We start from the raw sequence: 17,172 nt of genomic DNA, 5'->3' as shown, positions 1-17,172 counted from the left end.
TTTTTCATAATTGGTCTAAAAATAATTTTCTGCATTAGACTGACCTGACCTTCAGTTTGGGATTGGATTTTCAGCCAAATTCTTGGCCAGATCAACTTGTTTTCTGCTTTTTCATTGATTTCATTCCTTCCCTCACTCATTTCTTAGTGACTCTCCTGAGCACCTGGATTCTTTTTTTAAAATGTATTCATTCATTTAGTCAGTCAACAAAATTGCATTTGTTAAGCATTGGCTTTGTATCAAGCATTGTGCTAAGTGAATCTTCATTTAGGTAATGGTGACAGACCCTAAACAAGGTTGCTTTTTCTCTAATTGTACTTAATTTTTTAAAAATGTTCCTATGTTCACAGTGAGCCAACAAGTTTTAGTAAGTACCTCTCCATGGGAAACACTAGGGATACAATTAGAAAGAATGAAAGAATTCCTATATAGCTTACATATGTGTAAAAAAATTTTAAAATACAAATAAATCCAAAGTAGCAATTGTGGGAATCGGTGAAAAACTTAACATAAAAGGTAGTGCTTGAATCTTGAAATAAAAAAGGACTTCTAGGAAGCAGAGGTGAGGAGGGAATGGAAAGTACAAAGGTGTGGAGCTTTGGGCCTGAGAAACCACAGTGTTAGTAGAAGGCAATATTGTGCTCTAGGACCAGGTTGTGAAGGGCTTTCAGAGGGAAACCAAAGAGTTTATAGTTTATTTCAGAGGCCATAGGAGACCCCCAAAGTCTGTTAAGCAGAGGAGTAACATGGCCATGCTTACACCTGGCAGCAGTGTATAGGACAGGCTGAAGGAGGGAAAGACATGAGACAAGAAACATGAACAGAGCTCCGTGAGAACCCTTCCACTAAGTGAGGGTCTCAACTAAGGCAGCAGCTGGAGTAGAGAGAAGCTGGCAGGCCCTTGAGCTGTGGTCTTTGGCTAGAGATGATAAGCTCAGTTTGGGCTGTACTGGGTTTGAGATGCTTGTCTTCTCCGCTGCTTGGTCTCGTGTTCCTGTTATAGCTGTTGCAGTTCAGGGTTGTCATTTAAGGTAATCAGAGTAACCTGGCTACAAAAGATGACGTCTTCTTGTGGGGGAAGCCTGGAAGACAGTCGTAAAAATCTGTGAATCTTTTCAAAAAGACTCTAAAGTCATGCAGGGGGAATTTTTTCTCTCCTTAGGTTTTCTTTTCTTTTCTTCTTTTTTTTAATGGAAGCATTAAGATTCTTGGACAAAGGAGGGATTTGCTATTTACTCTTTTTCAGAGTATTTTGTACTCTTGCCATGGGAGAGATTGCAGTATTTATTATTATTCCTATATTATGATTATTCCTGTTCAATCACTTGTTGAGTGTTGTTTGGAGTTTGTGTGCATAAGATACAGGGAGACTTTGCCTCCCACCAGCAAACACTTGAGTATCATAAAGTACAGGAGCTAGAAGAAGCCTTAGTGGTCTGATTCAGCCCCATCATTCTACAGTAGAGGAAACTGAGGCTTCTCCCACTGCCCTTATGTGATTCACTGAACTGTAAAGGGTCAGCCTTGTACCTGCCTGTCCCAGGGAGGCCCTGAGAAAACGTGGACTATATTTAGACTGTGACAGGCTGATGGAGGGGCCTGAAAATGAGGGAGTTTGGCTTGAAGGGCTGGCCTCCTATAATAAGGCAAAATGCCTGCCCTGGGGGGGATCTTTAATATTCAGCTCCAATAAGGGAGGAGAAACCCATTGCCTGGGGCCCGTGGCTGAGTGGCCTCTCCTTTTTGTCCTCAAAACTGACCCATTTTGAAACTCACAAACATTGCTTTAATTAGGTCAGCAGAAGAGATGAATGGAGAACCCACAGGACCTGCTTAAAGACCTTAACACTAGGAGAGGCCACTATGCTCTTGTCATTTGATGGGAGATTGCAGTTCTTTAGGAAATAATTGCCTGATAACCTGAAGACACATGGGGAGAAATGGTCCATTCTGCTAGTGGCAATAGGGAGAATGTCAGGAAAGGGACATTTGGCAAAAAAAGCCCTTTGGATCCAGAACTGGGGACCTGTTTGTGCCAAAAGACTAATGCCCCAGAGTCTGTGGCGGAGCCTCCCTCTCAGCTGGGGACAAATTCCTCCATAGTGCACTCACCAAGAGGCACTCAGTCTTTGCCTACAGACCCCTGGGGAGGTGGACACCCCCTTCTCAGCTTAGGCCCTCCATTCCCCTTTGGGAGGAGCTGGGATTGGTTGCATAGTTTTCTTTACATTCAATGTAAATATTGCACTTTTTATCGTTTACCTCCTGTCCCCAATTGTTTCTCAGGCCCAATGGAACAAATCTGACAATCACTGACTGCCATCCAGGCTAAGTTGTTTCACTAAGTCCTTGTGTGGTATGAATTGAGGCCTTAAAGGACCTTTTCTGTGGTGTACAGGGCAAAGAACTGTAGTACCATTCCAGCCTTAGGCACTAGGTCTTTCCCAAGTGTCACCTAAGAGGGATTTGGTCATTTTGTTTCCATTTAATGAATATTAACTTCCCGTGCACTTAAACCCCAAGATCTTCAGGTGAACTTCTCTCCAGGCCTGCCTTCCTCATCTTGGATTTGTAAAATTAATTTTTTGAACTTCTTTATTAAATGTAATCTTCTTAGACTCAGTTCATTCTTCTAGCCCATGGAAGTCTTTTGGGATCCTTTATCATCCCCTGTGTTAGCTATCCCTCTCCGTCAACAGATTTTATAAATCCATCTCTGCTTTTATCAGAGTTGCTGATTAAAACATTAAATAGCAGAGGTCCAAGGTCCGAGGCATTTCCACATAGTGGAAAGAGTGCTGAATAAAAAGAGGGCACCGCTGTGGATTTGAATTTGGCCTCTCCCATTTGCTATGTGGACAACATTGGGCAGGGCTCGTCCTGTTCTAAAGGGTACTTATTCCCGTTCTGAGCCTTGTGATTCTATGGTTTAGGAGCAGGAAGGGATGTTGAACAGAAAAGAATCTCTCGCCTGACTCTAAACCTTAAAAGTCTCTTCTACAAGAGCCTCGAGTCTGTGATAGTGGGATTTTGAAAAATTATCTGGACCTGCCGTTGAAAGCTGGCAGTACTACAGACATTTAAAATGATTTCACTCAGAAAATAAACTGTACCCCGCTGAGAGCCGACCTCAGTAGCAGCCATTCCCTTTCTTGTTGCTTATGTATGAAAAAAGCATCGGTTTTGACCATGCCGGGAGGCAGCTTTCACAAACTCTTTTTAGGAACGTCTCGCTTTGTAGCTGGAGCTCATCAGCTTCTGCTTTTCAAGCACATGTGTTGCTTATTCATTGAAACACGTCCTTGACTCATTTTCTCCAGATCTCTTTTTCCATGACAGCGTAGTGAACTGCCTTCCTTCTGATAAACAAACATAGCCAGACAGCTCCATGGCAACAGGAGGTGGTGTCAGATGAGATGGGGATGTCCTTATATCACTGAGGAAACTGCTTTTCTGGGAGACAGAGTTGTGGAGGAAATAGTTTCATCTTCTTTACCCTTAATCAAGAAAATTCCACTGCCCTAAAGTCATCTGGAGTTTCAGTGTGGCCAGATTCCATCAAGACAAAACCCTTCGTGACTCATTGTAATGGTATCTTGGCAGTTTGTCCATTTTATATTTAGAAAAAAGATTCAGATCAATGAATCCAACCCTGTTCTGCTCTCTCTTCCCCTTGAGCCTAGACCTAGAGATGAAGTCAGGCAAAGAGCTGCTCAGCAGGGCTTTCCTTGGGCGGGAGGGAGGAGCAGAGCTTAGTCATACCAGGTCATTGCCTGGACTCCTGAGGCCGGCATGGCTGCCGCCCCATGGTTTGGGGGTGCTAGAGCCTCGGGGTCTCTCCTGCACCCCTTTAGGCTCCACCTTCCCCGAGGGTTGAGATGGGCTGTGGGCCCATCAGTGTTACGTGGTACTGTTAGCTGGAGATGCCAGGTGACTCATGATACCAGGGTGGAACAGGCACTCGTTAAGCAGTCAGGAGCCTGGGCCCTGCCCCAACTTGGTCCAATGACTTTGCTGGAGGATTATGGGAAACCATGGCAGCGGCCATGGGAATAAGTGCCAGGTTTTATGTGAGTCAGAAGACCTGGGTTCAAATCCCACCTCCCGCATCTCCTGCCACCTGTATGATGTTGAGCATGTCATCTCATCAGCCTCTGGTGACCTCGGAAGGCCACCCCTTCCAGCTCTGTGAGTCAGTGACCTGATGATGAGCTTTTCCCCAGGACTTCAAGGCTGGGACAAAGGAGGAAACTGGGAGCAGATGTCCTGTGGAGAATGCTGGAAGGAGTGACAAGGGACAATGAACAGTTGGGGGAAGAGGCCTGGAGCTCTCTGGGTCACTCAGGGGCCTTTGTTGACCCTGGGCCAGTCTGGACCTCTGTTTCTTCTTCTGGAAGGCCCATGACCCTGGGGCCTGCATTGGAGTCAAATTCTGACTGTCCGTAAGCCAAGCTGTGTAGGACAATCATAGTCAAGTCACAGGAGCTTGGGAGGGACCTTTGTAGCTCTCCAGATCCACCCCTCCTGCACAAGAATCTCCTCTAGTAGCCCTAGACATGCCCAGCCTTGCATGGGGGGGGGGGGTCCCTGCTGCACTGCCTGAGGGCTGGCATGTGCTTGGAAGGCTTCTGGGTCTCACCCTGGAGCTGCGAAGCCTCTGTGCAATGCCTTGTCCTTGCCCATCCGGCTTGGGTGGTTGTCACCATAGAGCCCTCCCTGATCCTCACACCTTCATCTGGCCTCATGCATTTACCCTAAGAATGGGCTTTAGTGGCCACGGGACAGCCCCGAGCAGAGGGACCCTCATGGCTGTGGAAAACCTTGCAATGGGGGCTGCAGAGAAGCTGGCTGTGTGCCTGCCCGCTGCGTGCCGGGGATGGGAAGGTGAGGACACAGACCCATGTAACTAGATGTGCAGAATGGGTAGAAGGGAGACCTGCAAGGGCCTCTTGTGAGTCTTGGCTGGTGGTAAGTCAGTTCGACTTAGAAGAAAACTAGGGATTCCAAGAGGCTGGCTGAGGGTTGGAGGGGAGGGCATCCCAGACTTGAGGGACAGCTTGGGCAAAGGCCCAGAGATGGGAGATGAAGTGTCATGTGTGATGAACAGTGAGAAGGCCAGTGGCTGGACCAAAGAGTATATAAAAGGAATTCAAGGTAGCCAAGGTAGCTGGGAGTGAGGTGGCGGGATATTCAGTCGTGTCTGACTCTTCTGTGACCCCCTTTGGGGTTTTCTTGGCGTAGTTTGCCATTCCCTTCTCCAGATCATTTTATAGATGATGTCATGTGACTTGCCCAGGGTCACACAGCTAGGAAGTGTCTGAGGCCTTCTGACTCCAGGCCTGGGGCTCCACCTATTGCATCCTTAGCTGCTGAGGGTGCCAAGTGGTGAAGGACCTAAAGCCCTGGAGTTTATTATTGATCAGAGGTGGTCAGACCTGTGCTTCTGGAATGTGTCTCCCCTAGGCTGGCAGTGATCCCAGCCTCGGGGAGAGCTGAATTGGGCCTATGAGAGGGCAGCCAGGGTGGTGGCTTTGGGAGCAAAGATAAGGGGATGGGAGGAGAAGCCACAAGTGTTTGACTTAGAATGAAGCTTCCCTCCTCCATCTCTCCCGGCTCCAAGAAACCACTTTTGTCTGCTTCCTGGGCCCCTCCTGCCTTCCTCCCTTTCCCTGCTTCTTCTCTGTCTCTGCTCCCCGTGGTGGCTGCCATCTGTGCTCTTATCCCTACTGAGAGTCTAGGCCGACAGCAGGAAGGGCTCTCAGGCCATCAAGTCCAGGCCTTAGAGGAGGAAACCGAGGCCCAGGGAAGGGAGGGTCCTCTGGAGAGGGGCAGAGCTAGGATTTGGATTCCTGTCCAGTGAGAAAGGTCAGTTATTTCATCCCACTGTGTCCTGCCTCCAGGCTCAGAGGAAAAGTCACCCAACTAGAAGGGAGGAGCTGCGACTTGAATTCAGATCAAGAGGGCTTTCCAGGGTGGGGATCTGGGGGACTTGGACCTCCAATGGTAGAATGAAGGGCTGGATGAGAAGATCTCCAAGGCCCTTCCAGCTCTGACATTCTCTTATTTTAAGGCTGTAATTCTGCAGTGAGCTGGGGGCAGCCTTCTCTCTTTCTCTGTTTAGCACCATTTCCTTTATTGCTCCAAATCGTGAATTAGGATGACTTGGCAAGATGCGCCCTTCAGTCTGGAAACATCTACTTGTCTAGACTTGGAACTGGTCGCCTTTGCCCAGGGACGTTTGAAACCCTGGCTTTGGCCGCCTTGGTGGTGAGGAAGTGGAGTGGGTGAGTCTGAGGCGGAGCGTGGGTGCTGGTGTGACGACAGAACCTCGCACTGGAGGCTTCCTGGGCTGATGATGGCTTCAGGGCTCCAGGCCTCCATCGATCAGCTTCAGCCCATTCAGTCCCTTTCCGAAGCCATTGCTTTGGTGTTCACTCATCGTGGATGGTTCTAAGACGGGTCCCCTCCGCCACCCCAGAACTCTGAACAGGAAGGGACAAAAGCAGGCGGCTCGTGGCTGGCTGGTCTTTGGTCAGGTTCAACTCCAGGCAGATGAACAAGTCTCTCCTTTTCTCTTTAAGAAGAACTAAAACAATCGAAGCTCCTTAGATCAGCGATCTGCAGGGATCTGTTGAAGATGGCTCGTTGCTGCTGGGAGGATCTCTGTGTGTGGCTGGCCCTGATATCCTTGTAGAAGGAACTCCTGAGCAGGAAATTCTCTCACCCTCGCAGGCACCAGTTTCACAACGTCCCGTCTCCGAGAGCTTCCTGGGTGCTTACACAGTGAATTCCTGGCCCTCTAGCCAGGCTGGGGCAGAGCAGGACTTCCGAGGCTACGTGACTGAGACGAGTTCTGGGTCCGGTCGGCCATCCTTACACATGGCTTAGCTGTTCTTTAAACAATGAGAAAGGATCCCAAAGATGCCTAGAGTGGGCAGTCAGGCTCAGGGCGGGTTCTTTTATATACATTTTGATTTACTCTTTTTTTTTTATTATTTCTACATGCTGTATTCCTCACTATTCCTCTTAACTGTCTGGCCTTAAAAAGATGAATGCTGAAATTCCCCCATCTTGACAAGTGTGGATAGTAAAGGGTCAGGCCCTGGGGCTAAGTGCTGGGCATATGAGAAAGGCAAAAGCCAGTCCCTGCCCCAAAGAGCTCCCAGTCTTCCTCCAAAGGAAGTGGGGAGGGGAAGGAAGGAGAGCAGGAGCTAGTCAGGTCTGGCCCCGCCTCCATCTTAAACCGAGGACCCAGGAGGTGCTCCTTCACCCTGGGCTGTCCACCCCAACCCCTCCACCCTGAGGGCTGGCACAGGGGCACTTGGGGGAGCAGCCCTCAGTTCAGAGCTGATTGGATCTGGTGGGGGAGCAGCCAGGTGGGAAATGAGATCTTTCATTAGGCAGGGGCTGGACTAGACAACTTCCTCTTCCTTCCATCTCTTTAATTTGGGGATTACCACCCTTTGGCCCCTGCCTCCCTCCTCCTCCAGCTCCTCTGTCAGAGCCTTGGGCTTCAGGCCTTCATCTTGCTCTGCTCTCCCAGGCCATTCCTGAGCCTCATTGACCCTGTCTTTGACCAGGTCAGCTGTCTCTTTCCACCCTGGGACACTTTGGTCCTTGTCCCATCGCTCACGCTGCCCCAGGGCTCCATTCTAGGCACCTTCATGCTCCCCAGGGTAGAAGTCAAGGGGCTAGACCAGCTGGGGCCGTGACGGATTCATATGATCTAATCTCAAATCAGCCCTCACTGCAACAGCACTTTGATTCTTCCCTGATTTCAATCGGTTGATTATTAGGCACCAACTCTGTGCCAGTCACTGGGGACACCCAGACAAAAAATGAAACAGCCCCTCCCTGTCTAGTGGGGAGACACTGAGTATGGTGCCCATAGAGTGGAGGCGGCTGACTCTGGCGTGTTCCAGTTATGGGGTGCTTCTGGAGCTCCCCCAAGCTTCTCGAAACATGTTCTCCATTCCCACCCTTACAGCCTGGCCTTGATTATTATAGTGACCTCCAAATCAGCCTTGCTTCCAGCTCTCCCTTTTCTAATTCATTTTCTCTTTTTGAAATTTCTTTAAAAATTTTTTGAACTTGGGGGCAGCTGGGTAGTTCAGTGGATGGAGAGCCAGGCCTAGAGACAGGAGGTCCTAGGTTCAAGTCTGGCCTCATACACCTCCCAGCAAGTCACTTCACCCCTTTGCCCACCCTTACCACTCTTCTGCCTTGGAGCCAACACACAGTATCAACTCTGAGGTGGATGGTAAGGGTTTTTAAAACACTTTTTTTTAACCGAAACACCAAACAAAAGTATGGTTGCGTGTGAAACTGCAGGGTTCTATAGCATCCAGCTACCTTCCTTTCTAAACATGTAATCGGTCACTAGGGGACTCTGAAAGCTGCCTGGCTGTCACTGCCACTGCCTGGTCTGAGCCTGGACTATTGCAACAGCAGCTGCAGGGTTGGCCTGCCTCATGTCTCTTCTGCTCTGACCAATGGTTTTCCTGTCACACAAGCGAGTGGCAGGGAGGTGGCACAGAGCATTGGCTCTGGAATCAGGAAGACCTGAGTTCAAATCCAGCCTTGGACACTTAGTGCCTGGGTCGTCCTGGGAAAGGCAGTAAATTCTTTGCCTCAGTTTCCTCAGCTGTAAAAAATGAATGCCAGTGTCTGCCTCCCAGTGTGGTTGTGAGGATCACATGAGAGGATAATTATGAATCACTTAGCACAGATCCTGGCACATAGGAGGCACCGTCATTACTGAATCAAATGGGAGTTTCTCACTCTCTATCCTTCTCCACCTTTTTGGCAGCCGCTGACGCTCATTCACCCGTTTGTCCTGGATACTCTTCCTCTCAGTTTTCATGATGACTTGTCCGCCTTGCTTGCTGGATCTTCCTTCAGCTTACTTCCACTCACTGGGTGCTCCTTCCTAGGCCCTCGTCTCCTCTTCCTCTGTACTGTCTTCCTTGGTGATCTCATCTTTTCTCCTGGGTTCAGTTACTCTCTCTATGCAGATGACTTTCAGATCTACTAGTCTCCCATTACTGATTGCCTATCGAATGTATCGAACTGGGCAGCCAGGTGGAGCAGTGGACAGAGGCTGAGTTTGGAGTCTGGAGGACTTGAATTCAAATGTGACCTCAGACACTTCCTAGCTCTGTGATCCTGGGCAAGTCAGTTAACCCTGTTTGCCTCAGTTTCCTCATCTGTCAAATGAACTAGAGAAGGAAATGGCAAATCCCTCTAGTATCTTTGCCAAGAATACTGAGTCATGAAGAGTTAGGCATGACTGAACCAATGACAAACTGAACTCGGTGTCCCATAGACATCTCAGATTCAACTTGTTAAAAAAAAAAGCCCTTCATGTCATCCTGCTAAAGGTGTGACCCCCTGATCAGCCCTCCCCGCCTTGGCCCCCACGCCTGATCCTTATGCTCCTCACATAAATCTCTGTTCTCTTGACACACTTTGTTGTTCTGCCATCTTCCCATCCGTTGTCTGTGTCCTCTTCTCTCTGCTCACTCAGCCACCCCCTGGTATGGGTCTTCAGGGCCTCTCCTCTGAGCTATCGCCATCCCTGCTGCTTGGCCCTCTTGCCTCAAGTCTCTCCCCCCAGTGCATCGTCCACTCAGCTACCTCCTTAAGCTCAGCCCTGACCAATCATCCCTCAATAAACTCCAGAGGCTCCTGGTTCCCTCCAAGACCCAAGTGAAATGTTCTCTGTCCCCTTCCTCCTTTTCCAGTCTTCTTGCACATGTTTCTTCCACGTCCTCCATGGGGTGGTGACAATGGCCTCTTGGCTGTTCTTGTTCACACAGACCTCTTAGGTTTAGCCCAGGCCCAAAATGTCCTCCTTCCTCTGAGACCGCAGAAGTCTTGTCTGAACATCATTGTGGTGGGTGGTTTCCTCCATTTCAATGGGAGCTCTGTGAGGGAAAGGCATTTGACTCTCTTTGAATAAGATCTTCTTCACTGCTTGTTGACTGACTTACTGACTGTTCGCAGTACTCAGTACTGTCCTCCCTTTCCTGCCATTCTTGGTGTGTGGAATGTACTCTTTCCTCATCTCAGCCCTTGTAACTTCATCTCAGATGTCACTTCTTTCCTGAAGCCTCATCTGATGAACTCATCCTCAAATTGTTAATGATCTCTCCCTCCTCAAATTGGTGGTCACTCATTTCAGTTGTGTCTGATTCTTTGAGGCCCCATTTAGGATTTTCTTGGCAAAGATGTCCGAAAGGTTAGCCATTTCTTTTGCCAGCTCATTTTACAAATGAGGAAACTGAGGCAAACAGGGTGAAGTGACTTGTCCCTGGTCACATAGCTAGGAAGTGTCTAAGTCCAGATTTGAACTCAGGAAGATGAGTCTTTTTGGCTCCAGGCCTGTACTACCCACTGCGCCATCTAGCTGCCTTCCTCAAGTTACCTCACATTCAAATATATTTACCCTTATACATGCTGTGCCCCTCCCCAATCTCTCCAGGAGAATGTCAGCTACTTCACCGTCTTGGTTTCTGTCAAAGAGGAGACAAGTAAATGCCCATCTGATATGAATAAAAATAGCTTCTGGGAAAAAAAAGTTAATTTTATTTCAAACACAGACAAAAAGTAGAGTGGGTCAGCTTAAATGATGAAGGAAAAGGCTTACTTAAACATTTCTGTTCACTTTCAGGGTTAAAAACTTGATGATTGAACTCAGTTAAGAGAATCGAGCAAACCCGGAAACAAACAAAATGGGGACTCCTGGCTCTGGGAGGAAGAGGACGCCAGTGAAAGACCGATTCTCTGCTGAAGATGAAGCTTTGAGCAACATTGCTCGGGAGGTTTGTGAATTTAAAATCCTTACCAGTGCAGGCTCATGTAAAAAGGGTTGGAGTGTTAGGAAAACTGGAATGGGTGTCCTGGGAAAAAACTGTGAGAAGAGGATGAATGGTTAAAAATCCCCCCTTCGGTGGGAGGCATGTATTGATTGCCTGCCTTCTCCCTGCTGGCTGCTCATCAAAAATGGTGCGCCCCCAAGCGTGCTGGATAGGGATCAAAGCTGCCATCTTGCATCCTGCCACGTATATGTGAAGGGCGCTTTCTACTCTGTCAGGAGTGCTTTTCTACCGAAGGTGCTTGTCTTAATTGTCTCCAGGAGTTCAGATTCACTTACTGGTCACAGCTTTGAAGTGGTTCTGGGTGGATGCCGGAAATGCTCATCCCTTTGCAGAGTGTGGCCAGGCCTGCACTGAGTTACTCTTTAAAGCCCAGGCTAGGGGGCCCAAGTAGTGTGTTCTGTCCCCCTTGAGTATTGGCTGGCTCCTCGCTGGAGTTCTGTATCAGAAAGCTGGCTTTCCTGGGTGGCTGAGGGAGGCCAGTTGGTTATAAAGAAATCCAGCAAACAGTTTCTATTTTCTGGACCCTGGGCGTCACATTTGGAAAGAGGGTGCTCTGGGGTCTCGACTGGGAATGTCTGTCTTTTCTGTTATGTTTAAGATAGTGCAGTGAGATCTGGAATGATTAGTCATCATCAACTCTCTCAATAGGCTTTGGTCAAGACCTCCAAGAGCAGCGAACCCAAATGGATCAGAGATTTCATTGGCTTGGGTATTCTTGATGACAGTAGTTTCATGTGGTTGGCCCATCTGGTGTCCAGCCTGTGTGATGCTTGTCCATGTCTTCCTCGCCTAAGTGTTCCATAGTCATCTGTCTGACTTGGTGGGAGCCAGGCTTTCCCTCACATTCTCTTGAAATCTTGAGGATATCAGTGCCCTCCAACTGCCCATTGTTAATCCTTTTTTCAACACATGACCAGAACTTTTTTTTATTTTATATATATATATATATATCTCCTTACCTTCCATCTTAGAATTAATACTGTGTATTGGCTCCAAGGCAGGAGAATGATTAAGAGCAAGGCAACAGGGGTTAAGTGACTTGCCCCCACTAGGAAGTTTCTGAGGTCAGATTTGAATCCAGGACCTCCCATCTTTAGGCCTGGTTCTCAATCTACTGAACTGTCTAGGTGCCCTGATCCTATATTTCTTTGACAATGTCCTTTCTGCTGGTTCTTTTTAACTCTTCATTTATTCTGGGTTGGCAGCTTGCTCTTGTCCCCTGCCTGATGCTCATTTTTAATTTTGTAGTACCGTAGAGTCCCATGACTTTCAGCCATACAACACAGTAAAGAATGTTGGCATTAAAAAGGTGGGCCTGGCTTTGTTTCACAGAGAGGCTGGAGGTCATTAGAACAGCTTTTCCTTTCCCTAGAGGCAGGCAGCCTACTCTCTTCTTCCTGGGCCCGGGTATGTTCAGGGCTCTCTGAGGCATCCGACATTGGTGACTACGCCCTGCAAAGTTCCTGGAGTTTGATGGCATCACTCTCTTGGTTCTTCTGCCTAGCTGTTTCTTGTTGTGCACCTGTGGTGGAGCTCAGCACTCATGGCCCTCCTCTGCCTGGATGGACCCTCTGCCCACAGTTTCTTTCTGGGATCTCATCACCTCCCCTGGGTTCAGTTGTCACCTCTCTGCAGTTGAGTCTTAGGACTCCCTCTCTCTCCTGAACTCCAGACCTCCATCACCAGCTGCCTATTGGTTATCTCCAGCTGGGCATCCACCTCTCCAAAACAGAACTTAATGTTCTCCCTTCTTCCTAACTTTCCCTTTTCTCTTGAGCACTACCATGCATCCAATCCTGCCAGTTTCCAGCCTTTCAATCACCCTCAACTCCTCCCTCTTGCTCAACTCTCATCCCCAATAGGTTACTGGCCACAGACGATTCTTTTTTGGGGAATACAGCTAGCATTCGTCCCTCATAGGCAGTACCCTGACCACTAGCCTCCTAATTCAACTCTTGCCACAAGACTGCCTCCACACAGCTGCCAAACTGATTTCTTAAAGTGCAAATCTCTTGCTTAGGAAGTTCCACTCATTTCCTTTTTTCCTCTAGGATAAAATGACTTCTTTTTTTAAAGTCTTCCCAATCTGACTCCAGCCTGCCTTTACAACCTTTGCTTTCCTTCTTGCACATCTGGGCTCTAGCTAACTGGATCTGATTGTGGTTTCCTATACCTTTTGTTCCATTTTTGGTCTCTGTCTTTGAATGGGTGGTCCATCTTGCCCCCTACTCATCTCTTTCTTTGAAGTTTTAGCTTCATTCATGTCTCAGCTCAGATACTACTTTCTACAGGAAGCCTGTCCTGATCTGCCCACTAGTAGGGACTCTGTGGTTAACAGCTGAAATGTATTTAAAAATAAAATGGGATAGCATCTTTTAAGAGCACATTGAAAAACATCTTACACATGTTTGCAGTTAAGGGACATTTCTGGCCACATTTGTTCTCCAACTAAGAATTTGGATAGGAGCTCTCTAGAAATGTGGATTTAGATTTGGGGTTATTTTGTCCAGATTTCTCTTGAAGGATAGGGGGAAGTTGATGCTTTTGGGGCTCCTTCTCAGCATTATTACAGAGCTGCTGAATATTTAGATCTTTGGGCTCACATTGCCTCTCCACTAAAATCGTCGTTTAGGCTTATAGCTCTTCCCAAACACATCTGTAAACAGGCAAGTAGAAGTTGGAGGATACTTATGCTAACATGACCAAGCCTGGTGACTAGCTTGGCCTTGGCAGACCCTAGGTGATGACTAAGCCTTCTCCTGTTTGTTTTCTGGAAATCAGGCCCCTGCCCCTTTAGACTTAAGAGTACAAGGTGGGTATTATGGTCCTCAGCTGGAAAAGAGCTTCCCCCAGGATCCCAACAGCTGATCTTTCTGTTTTTATTTTTATCTCCAGAGCTCCAGTGAGGCATAGGCTTCCTTTAGCAGCCTTGTACAAAGACTCACTTGTAACAGGAGAGGCACAGATCTGGTTATCATACTCACAAGTCAACATTTTAAACGCTGAACCACACTGAGGCTTAAAGGAAAACTGTTTGTAAAAGACCTGCTTGTTCACAAAAGAGAATCAGATACTAAAAGGATTGAATCAGCCAACAAGCCTTCATTCGGGGCCTACTATGTGCCAAACTCTGCTCAGGAAACATTGCCTACCCTTGAGGAGCTTACCTTCTCGGGGTGGGAGGTAGTCTTCTTTGGGAGGGAGGGCATGAGAATACGTGACTCGTGCCTGGAAGAGAGGGAGTCAGAGTCAGGTGGAGTGTGGGTGTGCTCCAGACCTTGGGCACAGCCAGTGCAAGGGTGTGGGTCTGGGCGATGGTGTGTTATATATGAAGAACAGAGAAGAGCCCAGTTCCACTGGACTGTCGAGAATGAAGGGCAGTCAGGATAAGGCTGGAAAGGTAGCTTGGAGTCAGCAGAAAAGTTTGCCATTGAATTCTAGAGAACCTTTGGAGTTTATTGAATGGGGTGTCAACATGGATTTCTGGATGACTCAGTTTACCCTTATTTTCGAGAAACCCCAGTACTAAGCACACCTATTTTGATTCGAATGTTAAGCACCTTTTTGTTTTGGAGGTGTCTCTATTGGATAAAAGTTTCCTCTCCGGAAGCCCAGCTCCTGAGTTTTTGACCCGTGTCTTTAATTTTTGTTACAACTGATCATTCTCTACTGCCATAACTGCTGAATGTTAGGAGGTCTACACAACTGTTCGTGGTTAGTCTTTGTAAGCTTCCCAAAAGGGTATAAGAGACTCTCAGGTCCAGTGTCTCTTTGGAGTTGGCATCTAGTGTGGTGTCTTCTCCCAGGGATACGGTTCTAGAGTCTTTGGTTCTGTATGGAATTTCGTTTATGACTCTGTGTGGTGGCCAGATTAATGAGCCTATCCCTTTTTCTCGATTAAGGAGTGGGTTTTCTATCTCCTTGGAAGTTCTGTATTTATTTCCAAGTTAACAGGGGGTTGGCATGGCCATATCTGTGCTTGAAGAAAATGCCTTTGGAGACTGAGTAGAGTGCCACCTGGGAAGGTGAGAGACAGTAGGGAGATTGTCTGATGGGTGCTTGCAGTGGTCAAGGTGAGGGGGCGTCCACTCAAGGTGGGTTTTCTGAGTAGAAAGAAGAGGTGGGATCCAAGAGAGACTTGCCAACTGTGACTGTCATTCCTAGCTTCTCTTCCACTACAGTGGCCTTTTTGCTGTCCTTCTCGGGCATCTTCCCCTTGGCAGTGACTTGGTACCTGATATCTTGAGACTCGGAGTGCATTCCTTCCTCCCTCTCACCTGTGAGGAGTCCCTGTTTGCCATTCAAGGGAAATACCACTGTCTACAGAGGTGTTCTTCAGTCCTTCAGTTGCTAATGTCTTCTCCCTCTACCCCCAGTTACCTTGTACTTCTTTTTGTCAGGCCATAAGCATGTATTGAGCACTTGTTATGCATCCAGGCCTGAGCCAGGCTCTTGGACCTTGCCCTTCGAATACCTGCATTCTTGTGGAAGGACATGTGTGTCGGCATGGACAGCACACATACACATGTACCAGTTTAATTTCCTCACCTTCAGGCATTCTTGAGGTTTTATTAACAACTCACTTTCATTTTTGGATTGGCAATCACGCTGATTTGTGGCTATGCCTAGTAGAGAAAAAGGAGAGGCATGATGTGTGCCAGTTTGTGCCAGGTGCTTCACTGGGCTCATTCACCTCTGTGTTGGGAAGAGGACCCTGCATTCACTACAGATTTTCATGGTGGATCTTTACAACTCAAGGTTTGGCTTGTAGTTTTTGCTTCCAAAGCTCAGGCTAGTGAGAAAATAAACTCTGGGCTAGTGTCTGCAGCCGCTGTCAACCTAAGTGACCAGCTGACCGGAGGCATTGAGTCTGCCTTTCCCATCATTTGCTCCTGCTCTGCTCTCCTACTTCAAGACCCTGAAAGATCTCAGATGGTGCAGGAAGCAGATGCCATTGGCAGATTATGCACAATTTCTAGTGCCATCCACTAGCCATGAAAGAGAGTGTTGGAGGTGATGTTGAGGCCTTGCCAGTCTCTGTGCCATCCAGGGCATATCCAAGTCCTGTCAATGTCTTCCTTGGTTTTCAGAGGGAGGCTGAGGTAGAGGAGTTTACAGCAGGATAGCATACAAGATAGTGCCCTCACACTGCCATCTAACAAGGTGGAAGGTAAGAGTCAGGTTAAAAAATGTCTTAGTTATAAGAATTCTATTTGTTGCACTGTATTTATGGTACTTTGGGTTTCATGTGTTATGAGAAGTGAGTATTGTGTGAAATCAGTGGGATTTTAAAAATTGAGCTATTAGCATAAGAGGTCACAGAATTCTAGGGAATTACTAACAAGTCAGTATATGTTTTGCATGTTACCAATTTTATTTTGGTTACTGAATTTTATGGGTTTGAACTGTGAATTTGATGGTTTCCGTTTTAGGAAAAGGGCATACTCAGAATTTTTTGTTAAATGTTTTGTTAAAAAGAATTGTACTTGGGAAAGCGTATTTTCAGCAATCTATAGCTAATGATCATAGGTCTTGGTGGCCAGTGGGCTCTAAGCCCCAATTTCCTACAGGCTCAGTATATCGATATTCCTATTTTTGATGGCCATGCTGTTTTTAGCCCTGCAAATGTTGAGGATTGACTGTACTTATGAAATGAATAAGAAGTAGTTGAGGTGGGGATTTCGTATTAGTTGGTAGGATCAAGAATGGCTTTAAAGGGCAGCTAGGTTGTTTCAGTGGGTAGAGAGCCAGACTTGGAGTTCAGAGGTCCTGGGTTCAAATCTGGCCTCACGACACTTCCTAGCAATGCCACCCTGAGCAAGTCACTTAACCCTCATTGCCTAGCTCTTACCACTCTTTTGCCTTGGAACTGATACTTGTATCTTTTCTAAGACAAAAAGTAAGGGGTTTAAAAAAAAAGAGGAAAGAAGGGCTTCATGTAGGAGGTGCCATTTAGGTTGATCTGTGGCTGAAACTAGGAATTGTATAAGGGGTGGAGGCAGCAAGGTGGCTCAGTGGATGAAGAGCCAGACCTGGAGATAAAAATCCTGGGTTGAAATCTGGCCTCAGACACTCCAAGCTGTGTGAGTCATTTTACCCCTATTGCCTAGCCCTTGCTACTCTTCTGCCTCGGAGCCCTATCGATTCTAAGACAGAAGGTCAGGGTTAATTAAAAAAAAAAATAAGTTGTAAGAGATGACTGTGAGGAGAAAGTCCCTTCCAGACACATAAAACAGGCAGGATAATGCCACAGAGATGGGAGATGGAAGTGCATATGTGAAAAGAATGGCTG

General features: G+C 47.4%; 1 protein-coding gene across 1 annotated transcript in view; it reads left to right on the top strand.

Moving 5' to 3' along the window:
• The first annotated feature begins 10,675 nt into the window (after nt 1-10,675).
• The window catches only part of LRRFIP2 (LRR binding FLII interacting protein 2), a 66,602-nt gene continuing 60,105 nt past the window's right edge, over nt 10,676-17,172 (top strand). The window contains exon 1 of the mRNA XM_044675548.1: nt 10,676-10,823. Coding sequence (XP_044531483.1) covers nt 10,734-10,823 — 90 coding nt within the window. The 5' untranslated portion in view covers nt 10,676-10,733. The remainder of the gene's footprint in view (nt 10,824-17,172) is intronic.

This window comes from Gracilinanus agilis, chromosome 1 (assembly GCF_016433145.1).
Source record: "Gracilinanus agilis isolate LMUSP501 chromosome 1, AgileGrace, whole genome shotgun sequence".
NCBI classification, from domain to species: Eukaryota; Metazoa; Chordata; class Mammalia; order Didelphimorphia; family Didelphidae; genus Gracilinanus; species Gracilinanus agilis.
The sequence above is the reverse complement of the archived record's forward strand: the minus strand, read 5'-3'. Positions and strand labels throughout refer to the sequence as shown.